Source organism: Vidua macroura, chromosome 3 (assembly GCF_024509145.1).
Source record: "Vidua macroura isolate BioBank_ID:100142 chromosome 3, ASM2450914v1, whole genome shotgun sequence".
NCBI classification, from domain to species: domain Eukaryota; kingdom Metazoa; phylum Chordata; class Aves; order Passeriformes; family Viduidae; genus Vidua; species Vidua macroura.
Genome location: NC_071573.1, coordinates 18,909,504 through 18,926,782, shown reverse-complemented (window position 1 = coordinate 18,926,782; position 17,279 = coordinate 18,909,504). Strand labels below are relative to the sequence as shown.

General features: G+C 34.0%; 1 protein-coding gene across 1 annotated transcript in view; it reads right to left on the bottom strand.

Annotated features, from left to right (window-relative positions):
- The window catches only part of DNAH8 (dynein axonemal heavy chain 8), a 119,339-nt gene that overhangs the window by 66,713 nt on the left and 35,347 nt on the right, over positions 1-17,279 (bottom strand). The window contains exons 28-42 of the mRNA XM_053973710.1: positions 17,047-17,173; positions 13,832-14,067; positions 11,646-11,750; positions 10,022-10,135; positions 9,407-9,469; positions 8,381-8,481; positions 7,325-7,462; positions 5,878-6,118; positions 4,672-4,871; positions 4,154-4,307; positions 3,898-4,061; positions 3,650-3,752; positions 2,985-3,089; positions 2,540-2,701; positions 504-728 (exon numbers count right to left, since the gene is read on the bottom strand). Of these exons, the coding sequence (XP_053829685.1) occupies positions 504-728; positions 2,540-2,701; positions 2,985-3,089; positions 3,650-3,752; positions 3,898-4,061; positions 4,154-4,307; positions 4,672-4,871; positions 5,878-6,118; positions 7,325-7,462; positions 8,381-8,481; positions 9,407-9,469; positions 10,022-10,135; positions 11,646-11,750; positions 13,832-14,067; positions 17,047-17,173 (2,238 nt within the window). The remainder of the gene's footprint in view (positions 1-503; positions 729-2,539; positions 2,702-2,984; positions 3,090-3,649; positions 3,753-3,897; positions 4,062-4,153; positions 4,308-4,671; positions 4,872-5,877; positions 6,119-7,324; positions 7,463-8,380; positions 8,482-9,406; positions 9,470-10,021; positions 10,136-11,645; positions 11,751-13,831; positions 14,068-17,046; positions 17,174-17,279) is intronic.

Below are 17,279 nucleotides of genomic sequence, written 5' to 3'. Positions count from 1 at the left end.
AATTTAGCAGAATCTCAAACGTTCAAGTGCAGGATTACAACTATCTGCTGATTTTAGTAGGTTTTTTGTTTGTTTGGGTTCTATGTAGTCTTCTTGGGAACGTGCAGCCGTGTGCCAACTGAGATCCTGTAAAGTCATGAGGAAATAATGTTACAGTTATAATGCCCTCAGCAATCTCAGCTTCTTAAGTTATGCAAGTAAGAGTAGTACAACTGTTTTTCAAAGAAAGGAAATACTTTGTTTTGCCTACAAAAAAAAAACTCTATAGGAAGACATGAAAAATTTAAATATTCTAAGAAAACTCTAAACATTTGGCAAAAAAATTAGTTGACAGAACTAATTAATGTTATTCTAGTTTAAGTAAAATTGTATTATTTTTACTGTGGTGAGATTATGGACATCTTTCTCTTACATATGCATGCACATGTAACTGTAGCTACCACATATAAGAAAGAGTATTATGACAGAAAATGCATTTAGTTGTCATAAATCAAAATCTATACCAAATCATCAAAAATATCACGCTGATGCACATGAATGGTAATAAGTGTTTCAAATTTCACTCTCTCAAACTTGGAAAGATCCTGTGTGGTCTGGCCAATCAATGTATTCAGAATATCCAGAAATCTAGCATTGGTTACATCCATGATTTTTTTGTCATCCTTAGCATTGCGTAGAGCTTCTTCTCCATCACGTGTCCACAATATTTGAATTCCCAGTAACCCAACCTAAAAATATAATACATGAAAAATATACAAACTAATTATTTGTTGAACTCTAGCTGTGTTACAGAAAGCTTAGTTATAATATAAATGATGAATTATGGTGTAGACAGTTCCAAAATATCACTATATCCAACATGAATCTATCCCACCAGGACACCTTGCCTGAATTAATTTGCTCTGCTGAACAACCTGCTGAGAAAGCAGTTTAAAATTTTATAAAAATTTGTCACGTAGTGAGATACACTCAAACTAAGGACTAGTGTCAATTTCCCTTCTAATCCTTTAGAGGACTCCAGTAATACATAACTAAAGTGACTCTGGAGGGAAAAGACCTTCTGAAAGTTTTCCATTGCCAATTTGTAACTAATTAAAGAACATTAAATTGCTGTAAATTTTCACTGAACATGGGATGGCTTGCCTTCTAACATTCTGTCATGCCCAGAGTACCGCCTAGAGCACATTGAACTACAAGTTATTTTGCTTCCAAATAAATCTAAAGAGTTATAGAATGTTGTACATAAATTACTGTTTCAGTTTGGTTATTATTTACAATACCCACAACAAAAAATGACAGACAATCTCTGTATCCCTTTATTACCCACATTTCTATATACACAAAGCCCTAAAAATTTTACTAAACATCTCTTTCTACTTTTCTGCCTCCCTGTAACCATAGTGAGTTCATGGTTACAAGTTTGTGTATTAGAAGACAGCCTGATGATTTTAAATTGTGAGCTAACATAGGTAGAGTCTAAAAAAGATTAATTTTAGAATGACCAATTAGTCAATGGAAAACAAAGAATAAATAAAATAAGTATTTGGACGTGACTACTTCATGCTATCTATAACAGCAATTTCTGAGCCAGGAATAAGGCAGTTTGAAGAAAACATTTCATTTGTCAGTATTTTGCCCAAATTCTTCTCTCTTCTGTAACACAGCTTTTCTTTGTAAGAATTCCTTGGCCAAACTCTTCCAACACAATTTTCTGAGCATAGGAACCCAGCAAGATGTGAGAAAAGATCTTTGCACATGATAGTAAAGCTGCATCAAAACGTCTGATATGAAACAAGACAGTCCGTATTTGTTTAAGGTAGTGAAAATTTTCAAATAAACACTGCTGAGACAATACCAAATCACATCATAAATACAGCTTTAGGATAATTTTATTAAATATTTAAATGTATTGATTTTAAAAAAATAGCAACATAATAGCTAGTTTTAATATCTGCAGAATTTTTATTAAAAATTACACCCAGCACTGTACCAGTCAGCAAATTACAGATTCAGAATTTATACAGGGTGGGTAACAGTTCAATAATTTTTAATGAAATTTATGAATTATCAGTAAGATGGAGGAGTTTCTAGAATCCTTCTACATAGCTTTGTACTAGGACTGCATTATCATAGTGACAAATATATGAACTATGAGGTAAATCTTGAAAATTATGAGATAAATAATCATAATCATAGCTCTTGCAATCTTAAATTATGAGAGAAATCAGTCTGCATATGCAATTTTATTTGCATCTGAAAGGGATTAAAAATCGATTACAGAAAATGTAAGCTCTACTTTACATTCTCCAAGAGAACTGAAAAAAAACTAAATTGAAAGCAGATGGCAAGAAAAATATTATACTATATACTGGGTATCAAAATCAAAGTGATTTAGGATTACCTTCTACTGACCAGATCATTCCCCCTGTTTCCTCTATGAAAACTTCCTCATACAGGCAATCCCATGTGCTCTTTACCTTCCACCTGCCCCCAGATCTGACCCAGACTGCAGACACCCATCCACATCTCATATTCTTACCTGTGCTGGGAATTGATTAAGAAAATTCAACAACTGATATCCTGGGTCACTAATTTGGTAAAATGCTGCCCTAATTATGCCATGCAATGACTTCTGCTGCATTTGCAATAAAATCTTCAACCAAATTTCCACTGGTCCTTTTGCAATCACTGGAGTGTCCAACTGTAAAATAATGAAAGTAAATGTATAAAATAAAACATATTTACCAACATTTGGATCAAGAATATGAGTTACTACATAGTTATTAAATTTCTATTCATGACAGCTACAGATTTTACTTTAATTCATATCCAAACAATTTATTAATGAAGACATATTCTAGTCTTGTTAACAACAATCCTTGAAATATTTATTTGTAATTAACAATAATTCACCTAATACATCTTATATGTTCAATAATAAAATTATCTATTAATGCTTCTAGAAAAAAAAATCAGATAATTACTGAAATTTTTTCTCCTTCTCTTGATATGACTGCCAGTATGCGATCATAATCCTTTGGGTGAAACTCTACTTCATTTATGTTGTCAGATATAGAAGTCAGATGTGGCTGTAAGGATAATTCACGAGTTATTAAATGTAAATATTTAGTATTAGCAAACAGAAAAAAAAACCCCTCAAGGTTATCCTGCAAAATTCATCTGAACCCTGAACCTACATATGAATTTCTGGCCATCTGTAGGTAACAATTACAGAAATGGTTGTGTAGAGTTTTATCTCTGTCTACTGTATTTTTACAGTTTGCAGAGATGATCTAGCAGAGATCAACTGGCTCATCTCAATCAACCCTCAGTAACAGTCCAGACTAGCTGGATGAATTTTACAATAAGTAAAGCAGGAAAGCCTCACAATGTCCTTTTATTAGTTTAGTTGGGAAAGAAACCACCAGCAGATCACTTGATCAAACCATGTTCTAGTATTCTGAATTCTGAAGATTGTTTTGAATTACAGGTATCCATTTCACACTTTTTTAAAGAGTTAAGAGCAAGAAACCAAATTTTTTTTTCAAGTAAATTTTATAAAAAGAAAATTTTTGCATCCCATTTTATTAAATGCCTCTCTGTGTTCTAATTTTTTTTTGGAAGTAGAAAAAAATCATTAAGTTCATACCTGGATTGTATGAGAATCACTTGCTTGTCCAAGAATTTCAACAAGTGCAGGATCAGAAATAAAAAAGAATCTTGGAAACAGTAGTCTTTTCTTCTCTAAATATCTTTAAAATTGAACAAAATTTTTATTAAACCATTTCAGGTTGTAATTTTTTCTATATAGGGGTGTAAGTAAGACTGAAATACAATTAATCCTTTATACAAATTATTTACAATATAGTAAAGCAGTAAACATCAAACAATTCATACCCTGTAAGTGATTTCTGGCATACTTCCAACTGTTCATGTAAATAAGGGAGAAGTTGCTCCATAGTATCATCTCCAACACAGCAGGCAACTACATTTGCGTTTTCATGAGCTCGTTGCATTATTTTAACCCATGATTTGTCAATATTCTGAAAACGCTTTGCTTCCTATATATAGAAAAACCAAAGCATAATCTGTTGAAAATTATTGCACAGAAAGCTTTTAGTACACTATATTAGGCAAGCATTATAAAACTTACCTGGGGTAACTCTTTTGCAATATCTCCTGCTACAAAAACAGCTTCAAGATAAATCCAGAGGTTCTGCACAACCAGCCATTCTTCAATTATGCGTGAAGAGTTGCTTAGTTTAGAAACCCAGCTCTGAATTTGCTTTTTAAATGCCATATTGTATCTAAAAGTCGAGAGGAGTATAAACTATTTAATTCTAAATAAAGCTATTATAAAATAAATATTTACAATTGTGATAAAAACCCAAACCCAAAACAAACTCATTCTTGTTTCACTTAGAACAAGAACAACATTATGGAAAGATTTTAGCAGATTCGTTACATTCAAGTATTTTGAGATGAAAGTTGTCTTAATTGAATATGCATTGAAGAAGTCTTTCTTATAAGGAGGTTTTTCATCAAACCTTGTAATATTTTGCTTCATTAAAAAACATTTCATTCAAATTCACTGTTAATTTAGCTCAATAATAGTACTGTTACTATTGCAATGTATTTCTGAAAATGCCATACATGAACAATGCCAAGTACCTATTGGACAGCAGAGAATCCAGAATCATTAAACTGTCCTCCATCAATACCATCATTTCTGCTGATTCAGTTCCCTTTAACAGTAACTCTCCTCTTGCTTTGAACTGTGCAAAGCTCAGATTTTGGGCTCCCCAGGTTTCAGTTACTTGATTCAGTTTGGCTTCTATATCCTTTTCCTTCATAGCAGATATGCATATATCCTGCAAAGAAAGAACCCCTTTTTAGACTCTCCAGTCTTGTGAAATGAATTTCCTAATACTGCACATCCACTCATAGAATATTAAAAAATGCAGATATCACACTACTAATGTTACTCACTCAAATTATTTGTATGGATATCTGAAAAAAAAGCACTTTTGGAAATGGATGGATATGTATTTTCTGTGGCTTCACATTTTGTTATTTCTATGTAAAAAAGATTTTTGGATCATAATTTCTACAAGGCTGAGGAGGGGTAGTGATTAGACTCATCACCAGATAAACTCTGACTCTTACCACATTTCAGTTTATAGAATCACAGAATCTAAGAATAGTTTAAGTTGGGAAGGCCAAGTCCAACATTCTATTCAAATCAGAGTTTAATTAAAAATTAAGCAGATCACCTTCGAATGCTTCCATATAGATCAAGTATAGATATAATAAGTTTTTGCATATGTATTTACTATATGAAAAATGGAAACTCCACTGAGTTTTCACAAGTTATACGGGGTGGTTTTTTTTGAAGCTGCGTGGTTCAAAATAAGCCAGAATAATCAAAATATTATTTCTAATAATCTAGAAAAAGTCTTAATATTAAATATTTTTAAGCATGAAGCCCTCATCTAAAATTTCTGATTCATCTACAAAACCATAAAGCAACAACAGAGGTAAAAAATTAGGTGACCATGACCATTTAAAGTTTTGTTCGAGGATTTTTTCCTGCTTAAAAAGAGCTAAGAAAATCATAAAAAATAATGGCAGGAGGAATGTGAAGAGATTATCTAAAAATAAGGGTCTAGAGATTCCAGCTGCTACCTCTACAATTGCTCACACAGATAAGAGCTTCTAAATAAAACACAGATTGTTTTAAACCAGTGTGGTTTGATTGAGAGTCAAGGACTTTAATGAAATAATTATTTTTAAAGAGAGTAACTGTTTTATAAGCAATCACATTAATTTTGCTGACAACAGAAAAGGAACAAGGAGGGGAAAAACATATGTGCCTACCTCAATATCTTCTTTATTTTGAAGAATTGGTGCTTCCATGATGTTTCGAAGGCAAAAGGTCTCAGATTCTACATCAAAATGATATCCTGTTGTTTCAGAAATACGATCCCAGTGTCTTTGCTTCATTGCTTTGTCAGACATCATTTCCAGCAAAGAACAACACTCAATAAAATCCTCAATTCTTTTCTTGAGATCTGAAAATGCTTGCCAGTGGTGGAGGCCTTTAGGTAGTCTACGGCACCTGCAGTTAAATTAAAATGATACAGTAGTATATGTTCCTTCTATGAAAAATAGAAGTGTTTAAACAAGTGTTTAAACAAGGAGAAATGAAGTGCATTGTATTAAGGTCAACATTTTCTATGTCAGCTAGCCTACCTGTTTAGGAAAAACTAATACAAATGCCCTACTTAAAAATCATAATATTTAATAGTCTCAAACACTGGTATTTTCCCTGCAAATAACGGAAATAAAAAATATTGTACTTTCTGTTAAAACATAGTTATCTCCTGCTTATCATCAGAAACTCTATTGGAAAAGAAAAAACAAATAAAAATATTAGTTAAATTATTTAAATTTCACATATTAAATCATTGTAGAAATATAATATTTACTTCAATTTAATAGACATGGCACTTTTTAACATACTAGTTTGGAGACAGACATGAAAATGAGATAAGCATGACTGCCTCCTCCATTTTTTGTTAGTGGTTCTGAAACCATTCATGAATGAAAACTACATATTTCTAGTGTGGAAAAATACCTGAGAACAGTTAAATAAATATCCACCTCTTTGACCACACTTTTAAAGAGCCAACACACCAAGAACTGAGCAGATGACCTACCACAGGAATACCCTACTGCAAATGATAAAGTATATCCTTATCAGGAAAAACAATAAATCCTTGGTTTTGCATCCATTAACACTTATTCCTCTACCTCCCACTGATATGATTTCATGTTCCCAGTAATCAAGAACAATACAGCAGAATGTGTGTGGCTTAGGGCTACGTCAATGCTGGGTGGTTGTCAGTATGTTCATGTTGGTTAGCTCCCCGCTTGATGTCAAATTGGATGTTTAACACCTGCCTGCCTTTCTCTGAGGGAGAAATAATTTTGTGCTCATTATTCTTGGATGCAAAATTTAAAACCAATGGGCTAATTGAAGAACTTGGCTTTTACTAATAAAATTTCAGCCCTCCTAACCTTTTGACTGGTTTGGCTAATGAGATCGGCACTTCAAGTGATCATATGCCCTTCAGTTATCAAAGCTTCAGGTAAAAGGCTGCTTAACTAGAAGTATGGTATTAATTCATTACTTTTTGAATAATCTTATTGTTTACAACAAACCTTATTCATGGAGATTTTGATATATATATCAATGGCTTTGCTGAAATCACCCAAATCTTAATGCACTTAACATCTGTTACTATTCATTCGTTAAACATACCTGGTTTGATAATCCATAAGTTCATTACTGATTTTTTCAATATCTATCTCTGTCCAAAGTATGTCATAGTAACCATTGATAGTGCTTATTACAGTATCATATAATCCATACAATTTCTGAAGCAAGCCTAACTCCTTCCTGGGAAAAAAGAAGCAATTATGCCAATAATTTCAATCAGCTCTCTGGATATCTCACAGTATTGAAATTCATGATATATGAAATAATAATACAAAAAATAGAGGTAGACAGAGTATGTTTCCTCATGTAGAAAAGAATACTTCATCAAAAAGAATCCACAAAAAACAGCAGATAGTTGGTACTAAGGACCTAACATCCACACTAAATGTATTTGGAGGAAGTTTTGCTTTTGCTTAGTTCTCTAAAACCCCTGTTAGTCCAAAAGAAACCTAGATTATATTCCCTGAGCTGGCTCTGCAGTGCAAAGCAGAGCATGGCAGGTGGAAACAAACTGTCAATTTACTTAGATGCACTCTCTGAATCTGAACTAAAACTCTGATCTAAAACCAGACAGAAACAGTCAGATCCTCTTCTCGTGTGATTCATCATCAAACTATTGAAATGGCTGGAGCAAAAACTAGAATCTGATCGTCATTGGTACAGCTGCTCAAAAAATTCAGACTTTCATAAAAGCCGTAGTTAAATTTTTCTTATATCACAATAGAATGACCTTTCCTTACATTTTCTTCCTCACTTTCTACCATATCTTAATATATAAATATATTTTAAAATTTCTATTTAGGTCTAGAACAGGGCATATTGCTGCTTTATGTAGTATTTATATACAGTAAAATCATCTGGTATCATTCTGTTATAATAATAAATAAGTAATTTTTTCAAAATTAACAAATTCAATATTAACAAATTAGAATTAACAAATTCATTAGAATATTTTAAATTTTGTCTATTTAATTATTTATTTATTTATTCAAGGTAATGGAAAACTTGCATATTTTAATATTTCTGCCTTTGGTGTAAGTCTAAGACTTTCTAACATACTTAATAACATACTTAAGGCAACCATATTTCCACAGTTACCTGACTTTATGCAGAACGTCATACTCTGTGACAGGCAATCCAAACAACCGTTCACCAGACGAGTACGTGATAAACTTTCTCCACAGCTCATCAAAGTTACCCTGATTAAGTTGTGTTTCATAGAGACCAAATGAAAATATAAGTTTATAAGTTTTAACTGAAAATTGTCAAAATAAAATCATTAAACTGTTTCAAACTTCTATTAAGTCTATTAGAAGTATATGTAAAATATCTGAAAATATTTTTGATCTAAATAAATATATAGCTTGAAGAAAAACACCAGAGTGCCAAAGAACACAATTACTTTCAAAGTATAACTGCTGTCCAAAATAATATGATCACCATAGAAAAATGGAAAGAAGAATGATTTTTGCAACTAGTATCCAAAAGTACAGAGCATTCTCTTGGCAAAATAAGAAACACAGCAAATTTAACCAGAATCATTCAATTTTCAGTACATATTAGAAGTATTAGAAGGACTAAGGACTTTCTGTCAGTCATTCAGTTCACAAACTCTGAATTTACTTTATGCAATCTATACAATATGTTAGACTGATAAAAGTACTATTCAAGTTACTATAACTTGCAGAAAAAAGAAGAAGGATTAAAACTAGAGAAAATAATGCTCCTGGACCTATGAATTAAGATTCATAACAAATAAATAACAAGTTGAAAGACAATTATCTAATGAAAAATGTGATCTTTGAAAGATTACAAAATTGGCTCATGACTGCTTTGCAACTTGGCCTATTTTCAGCCATTATCAAGGTGTCATAATTGACTCTTCCCTATTCTACTACTTTTATTACTTCAAATTGATAATTTCTCCTCACAAAATATGAAGAGTGAAGAAAAGTTACAGATCAATCAATCAGTCCTTCCACATTAAGGAAAACATTGTGTGAGAGAAACTATAGATAACACAATATTATAAGGAACACCCAAATTATAATTTGGTAAATTTGCTATGATAAGCAAGAGCAGTTTTAATTATTTAGTTGCAAATTCAACAGTTTACTTTCTTACCTGAAAGATCTGCAGCCTCTTACTGGCTTCCTGAGGTGGAATGCTTGGAACCATAGGCCCTTCCTATCAAATAAGCAATTAACCAAAATGGAATACTAATTCTCAAAGTGACTGAAAACCACTCTATATTTACAGACCATTACAGAATACATATTTTTATTAGTCAAACTCCAATCACGTCATGTAACCTGGTAATTCAGTATTTACAGTGGCAAATCTAAGAAGAGGTAACTTCTATGGAATTGAAAATTCCTTACCTTAAATAAACTTAATAAGATTTAGACTCTAACTTTTCATACTTCCTTATTTTGCTGAAAATAACAAAACCCAGACAGTGGTCCTTTTTAACGCTGATGTGTGTGCAAAGATGCCACAACATGTACTACAGTTTCTAACTTAATTTGTAATTTATAATCACAATTTCATTACAAGTTGCATCAGCAGTGCTTCTTTTCTTTCTTTATAGAGTTCTGTGCACTGCTATTTCTTCATACTGAAAAGTTTGACCTACAGTGATAACTGCTTAGCAACCATGGCATCTAACATCAGTAGCTGAGCAGAATAAAATTCTGGCACCCAACTCCTGAAAACCAAAATAGTACTAAAATAATTTACCGTTTCATATGCTGTTTCAAAGTGTGATACATCCTCCTGAAAAACTGCAACTGCTTCTAGCAATTCACTCTTAAACTTGGGCTGAACTTCAACCAACTCATCTTGAACTGTAATCTGACATGGAAAAGATTAAAATAAAAGTTATTTCTATAAGAATCAGGAATAGATATTTGAGTTAGTTTTAAATCAATTTTTTTTAATAAAACATCTCAAATTTTGGAACAAAAGTTGATTATTTGAAGGTAAATACATCCCCCCCCCCCCCCCCCGCTTTATGGTGCTATATGTTCAATTTTTGAGAGGAAAGGTGAGGGATAAACCAAACCACCTCAATCAAAAACCATAACAAAATCTTGGATTGGCCTTTAAAGGAATCTGTTTCATTGCTAGGGGGTGGTGGAACAAGATCCTATTATCTTTCTTTCCTCCCTCCAAAAAACCTCAAACCCCAAGCTAATAGAGTCATCTTCCTCACACAGGGCTCAGCCTTCTCTTTTACAAATTTATTTTTCTTTGACTAACATTTTGAGAGAAATAACCAAGAGCTGCACAAAAATGTAAAATGTACTCTTGAGTGGTTTCCAGAGTGATTAATCTGTGGAAGAGGATGCAACTTAATCAATGCAACAAAATATCTATATATTTCCATCTAAAAACCTTCATTACATAAAATACTCAATAAACAGATTTTTTGAGGGATAAGACTGTCCTAAATCATAAAGCTGAATGTACAACCTCTGCTTAGGGGTAAGGGCACTGGTAGAGTATGCACTTCTGTCCAAGACTGAGCACCAAGATATTTCCTATTACCATCCGAGTAGCAGTTGCATCTAGACAGTTTTCCTTATCTCCTGTTAATAGGCCCATCAATGTCTTGCCTCATGACTCAGAGATAACACTCTCCAAGAGCCAGTTCTGTTTAACAGGTGACTAAGAACACACCTTGTGACTCAAAATAACATCAGCCCATTGTGAGATGCTCCGCCCAGGGGGAGAAGCTAGGCATTCCCACCTGGATAAATCCAGACATTTCTAGACAGAAAGGCAGCCTTTCCACAGGTTTCCAAGAAGACACAGCAACCACATCTGCCACTCCAAGAGGACTGCAGCCACTCCAATTTGGACTGCTACCAGCACGCTGGCCAAAGCGGGTGTCAGGTTGTATTCTGACTTTGCCAGTGGTCTTCCTTTTGTATCATTGTGTGTATTTTTGTCTTTTGTTTTCCCTTTTCCCAATAAATTGTATTTCTAACTTGGAGTCTCTCACTGGTTTTGCTTTCAAACCAGAACAACTTCTTAGAAAAATGTAACTTAACGGTAATAAACTCCCTGATCAGACAAGAATGACACAAAAACTGGAAATGAAGGAGAGCAGAAACAGCATTTTCTTGCAGGTTTTATACATATATCTCAAAACTACAATAATATTTAAATATCAAAGTTATCTATAAAAATGAAATTAGAAAATGAACATACTAATAGAAGATAAAGGCACTACTGCACAACTGATGTCAAGAGTGAGAAGTCAGAGACAATGTACAATTGGTCTCACACTCTCATTTATAACCTGAAGAAATTCACATATTTTCCACAAATGGAAAAGAACATCATTTTATGTACTTACAGCTTGGGTTTTTAATTTATTAAAAGCATATCTCATTGAATCAACACCATCTGATTCCTCTTTTGTAATTTCCACATTAAATGCATTTAAAATGCCATAGGCTTCCTAGATGAAAAAAAAAAAAAACAAAAATCTTAGGAATATCTTATAAGTTCATTTGAGGAAACATAGACCAAATCTATAAAAAAACATTTCAAAGAAAATCTGTTCTTATATTTTAGGCATAACTGTTTTGTTTTGTTTTTTAATAAGAATGAGGAATGAAGAACTAGGGAAAAACAGCAAAAACTATTCCTTCAAAGATGCGTCGGATGAAACACTAGGAAAACATATACAAACACCATAGATTTAATATCAGAAAATATAAAATTTTATCATGTCAATGGCATTATATTCCAATTATCTACATTCCACCTGAATGCAGATTTTGATTAATTTTCCCTAACTCTGAATAACTGTGCACGTTAAGTTACACATCTATAAATATTTTGCCATATCACCCGTAAAACCTTTTTTGCTAAGTTTGCTGAACTGTCAAATATATAGATATGTATCTGCAATGGAATGAACTTTTCTTATCGTTTGTTCTCATCTGCAATTTATTTGCTTACCTTCTGCTTTATGATCCTCCTCCTACACACATTACATTATTTAAAAATAATTTCATTTTCACATTTTATTCATAATTTGCCAGACTCACTCCAGTATGTCCATGTCTGTCTTGTAATGGGAAGCCCAGCACTGGACAGAGCACTCCAGATAAATCTCATCCTAGAGCAGAGGGAATCACACTGCTGGCAATACAGCAGTGAAATACAACATGCTGGCAATACAGCTTGTAAAAGGCCCAGGAGACCCTTAAACCCCTTTGTTGCAAGGGCACTTCTCTGGCTTATGTTCACTTTGCTGCACTTTCAAAAAAGAACTTAGTTCTTTTACTGCAAAGCTGATTTTTACCTGGCTTGCACTGGTGTCTAGGGTTATTCATCTCCTCGAGAAAAAGGATCTAAGGGTGACTTGTTAACATGACTAGCCCTACCAACATTGACAAAAGTCATTATATTAATCTAGAAAGGAAGTAAATGGTCATTATATATGTGAAATGTATAAGTAGTTTGGGAAAGATCATTATTTTAAATATTCATCTTAAAGTGGCAGAAGCATGATGATAATAATAATATGTTAATACTTAATATTTTTTAATATCTTTTATTTATTTACAAAGTTTGCATTATTTCCTACACATGTAAAACCTAGCAAGTAGACAGTGCTGAACTCAGTTCCTCTTGCTTGCTTTATTTAACGGCTATGAGTATGATTATCATATCCTGAAGACAGACTAATAACATTTAGTAGATGTGAATTTTACTTTAAATGTTTAAATTATTGTTCAGGTTCTTCTACTTGATGTAAGGCTAAGACTTTCTAACATACTTGATACACTCTTAAGAAGGCAGCTGTATTTTACTTTAAATGTTTAAATTATTGTTCAGGTTCTTCTACTTGATGTAAGGCTAAGACTTTCTAACATACTTGATACACTCTTAAGAAGGCAGCTGTATTTCCACAGTTTACCTCTACATAATTTATTATTTGTTCTATTAAGCTGACTGTCTCAGAGAGTGATAGTAAACCAAGTACTTATAATGAGCTTGTTTTAGCTTCTTTCAGTTTTTTTTTTCTTATAGAAAAAACCAAAAGAATGTTGCCAGTTTTTGACTGCATACCATGATGTGTGGTTTAATGAATATTCTCTGGATATATTTCAAGGGGTTAGATGATCAAGATGTTTGTTTACACACACAGAAAAATTAAGAGGATTAAGGCTAACGAAAAGCAAAAGGGAGCATAGTGCTCTCTTGTCTTGTGTTCTCATCTTCTTATTTCTGCATGTTGTCTCCTAGATTGTTTATATATTATAATTTCAGATAGAAATTTTTCTGTTTTGTATCAATACAGAGTCTATTAAATTATCTGAGTCATAATTTATAATATAAAAAACCAAAAATAATATTTTGTTTCCCATCTGCAGCCTAGTTCCTTCAAGACAGTGAACTTGCTTTTAGAGTTCAAAGTTTATCTTATCCTGTGACACTTATTTTATATATATATATATATATATATATATATATTATTAGTAATAAGAGTAATATTTTTCCAATATAACAAATTAAAAGTCATCTTACTTCAATAGGTCCCATAGAGATGTCTATATCTGATCTCTTTTCTTGAATGGCAGATAAAGCTTCCATTGCTAATCTGACATCATCTAAGTCAATCAGAGGTCGAGCCAATTTGTTTAGGTAATCATTTATGAACGACATCATGTCTAGCAATTTCGCTTTATATTCCTCATTTAAATAATGACAGAGGACCATCTTCCAGGAATTGGCTTCAATTGTTAAAGCTTTTTTCAGTGGTCCTTGTTTTAAAAAACAATAAAATAAAAAAAATTACTTAATTCACATCTTAATTTTTTTTCTTTAAAAAGACCACATCATCACATATGGTTCTTTACCAGCAATTAGATAACAGCAGACAAGCAATTCCATTACAGCATTTTAAAATTTTCAAAACCATTTCAACTATAATTAAATATATTTCTGTTGTTTTATTGGGTACTATGGTATCTGTAAAACATATTGGTAAGCTTACCTAGTGGAGCACATAGAGAAGATGAAGAAAGAACAAAATGCCTACTTATTAATGTGGATTTTCAGAGGATATCTTTGATATACATTAACCAGATGTATTAAGATCAGTGGTATTTAAATGCTTTATACCCACTGAGGAAATGGTATCTTGGGATTTCAAAATTTGGACTTGGAATAGTTCACAGCTAAAACTGTAAGGTGACACCTCATGTCATACGCACTTAATACATAATCACAAACCAACACTGAAGAGACAGAAGAGGCAAGAATTCAAATTGATATTCAGAAAAAAATTAGGATTTTATTAGGCAGCATTTTGTACACTAGCAAAAGAACGCAAAATATACTAAGAGCATAAAACAGCTCACAAAACAAATTTTGCAGCAGATATAGATTCTCCTTTAATAATGTGTCTATTAACATTAAAGAGATGATTCATGAAGCCTAGGGATAATTCAAGAAAATCACCACACCCTTCCAGAAGTTAAAATCTGTAAATCACAATAAATCAGTTCCCAAATCTAAACTGGGTCCAAGAAACTACCTGCTGTCCCAGATCATAAAAGACATTTAACATCTTTGTTCTCTAACCTATAGGACTCGGGTCCCTTTGATGCAGTGGTCACAGGTGACCATCAACAAAATCTATATTCTTTTGGATACACTCTTTCTTACTATTCTTGGTCACACAATAATAGACAGAGTTTTCCAGAGTGGTCTCATTAAGAAGAAACTGCATCCAGGGACTGGATGAGAATGTGTAGTCAGCAGTCTGACATTTTTGCTTGCTCACTGAAAGAAATAGGTTCAACACACCACCAAGATCCTGAAATTAACTCCAGTCTTCAAAGCAGGTATCTTCTGCTTTTCTGATGTTCAAGAAAGACAAATTTTACAGATTATTCTTAATCCGATCAAACTAATCTGTCAGAAGAAGAGGGTTGCTCATTAGAAATGCAGCCACACCGATATTTGCAGCAGGGCACATTTTCTACTTGTCACTTGATACCAACCAGACAGTTGGACCAGAGAAGATATGTTAGCCTTGTGAGGTGAAAGGGATAAGTGCCGTTTGAATCCTTAGCACAATCAGCTGTGGCACAAATGCCACAGAATAAACAGGTTAATTCAGAACATAATGTTCTAAGAGCTAACATACTAAACATGGGAATGACTGAGTAGCCATGTCTCCACCTGAAACAAACACTGAAAAATGCGATAATGCTGTTAAGTGCTGGTCTTTCACCAGAACCAAAGGTGCTTTATGCTTCCAGTGCTCTTTATAATCATTGGCTGACCTGATGTCAGACAGGAGTACCAAGGATGATCAAATCAGTGTCAACACACATTCATTAACTCTTTGGAAAGCCTCCATAATTTCACATTCATGACAGAACTTAGTGTCCACATTTATAAGCAGAGAAGGCAAGGGGAATGGAGGATTTTTTATGACAGCTGTCTTAGAAGGATCTGAGCGAGCCCTGGCTGACAGTTGGTGAGGTCTCTTCAGTGATTTGTATTCATACTGAAATATATCTAGATTTATTTCAATATATATACATTCATATTTACAAGAATAAACCTGTCTCTCACAGTATCCTTCTGGACAAAGCACACAGCTGGATAAACACATCATGTGATGGGTGAGCAACTGGCTCACAAGCTGGACACAAAGGGTTGTAGTGAATGAGGTGACATCCGACTGGGGACCTGGCTCTAGTGGGGTTCCACAAGGCTCCATTTTAGACCTTATGCTCTTCAACACCTTCATAAATGACTTGGACATAGAACTGCAAGGAATACTAAGGAAGTTCACAGACTAGGTGGAGCTGTTGACTCTCTTGAAATAAGAGAGGCCCTGCAGAGAGACCTCATCAAATCAGAGGGCTGGGCAACTACACACCAACCATGTGTAGTTCAACAAGGGAAAGTGCTGGATTCTGCACCTGGAATGGGGAAATCCTGGATGTAGGGACAGACTGGGGAATGAGATGCTGGAAAGCAGTGGCACAGGAAGGAACCTGGGGCTCCTGGTTGATAGCAAGCTGAACACGAGCCAGCAGTGCCCTGGCAGCCAGGAGGGCCGAGCATGTCCTGAGAGCATCAGGCACAGCATCACCAGCAATGCAAGGGAGGGACATGTTCTTCTCTGTACTGGGGCAGCCTCACCTTGAGCCCTGTGTGTAGTTTTGATCACCACGAAATAAGAAAGATACTAAACTATTAGGGAGCATCCAAAGGAGCGCAATGAAGATGATGAAGGGCCTTGAGGGGAAACCTTATGAAGAGTGGCTGAGGTCACTTGGTCACTTCTTCAGCTTGGAGAAGAGGAGACTGAGGGGAGACTTCATTGCAGTTACACCTTCTTCATGAGGGGAAATGAGGGGCAGGCACTGATCTCTTCTTTGTAGTAACCAGTGACAGGACACAGAGGAATGGCCTGAAGTTGTGTCAGGGGAGGTTTAGGTTGGATACTAGAAAAAGGTACTACCCTTCATCCAGAGGGTGGTTGGGCACTGGAACAGGCTCCCCAGGGAAGTGGTCACAGCACCAGCCTGACAGAGTTCACTAAGTGTTTGGACAATGCTCTCAGGCACATGGTGTCATTCTTGTGGATGGTGCTATGCAGGGCCAGGAGCTGGACTCAATGATCCTTGTGGGTTGCTGTAAACTATGCATCTTCTGTGATTGTGCAACTATTTTACTCATTATTTTACAATACATACTAAGATAAGAAAATGTCATACCTGTGTGCAATTCAATTGGACCAAGAAGAATAATGGGTTTTAAATTTTTCATCTCTTGCTCAAACGTATCATAGTGAACTATTTCTTCTTTAATTTCAGACAGGGAGGGACCAGTAGCAAAAAATTCCTGTGTGTAGTTTAAAATGTCAATCAACAAATGTTCTTTTCCATAATTTTGGTAAAACATGTTGTAACTGTAATTCAGTAATTGCTGAAAATATACCATTATTATA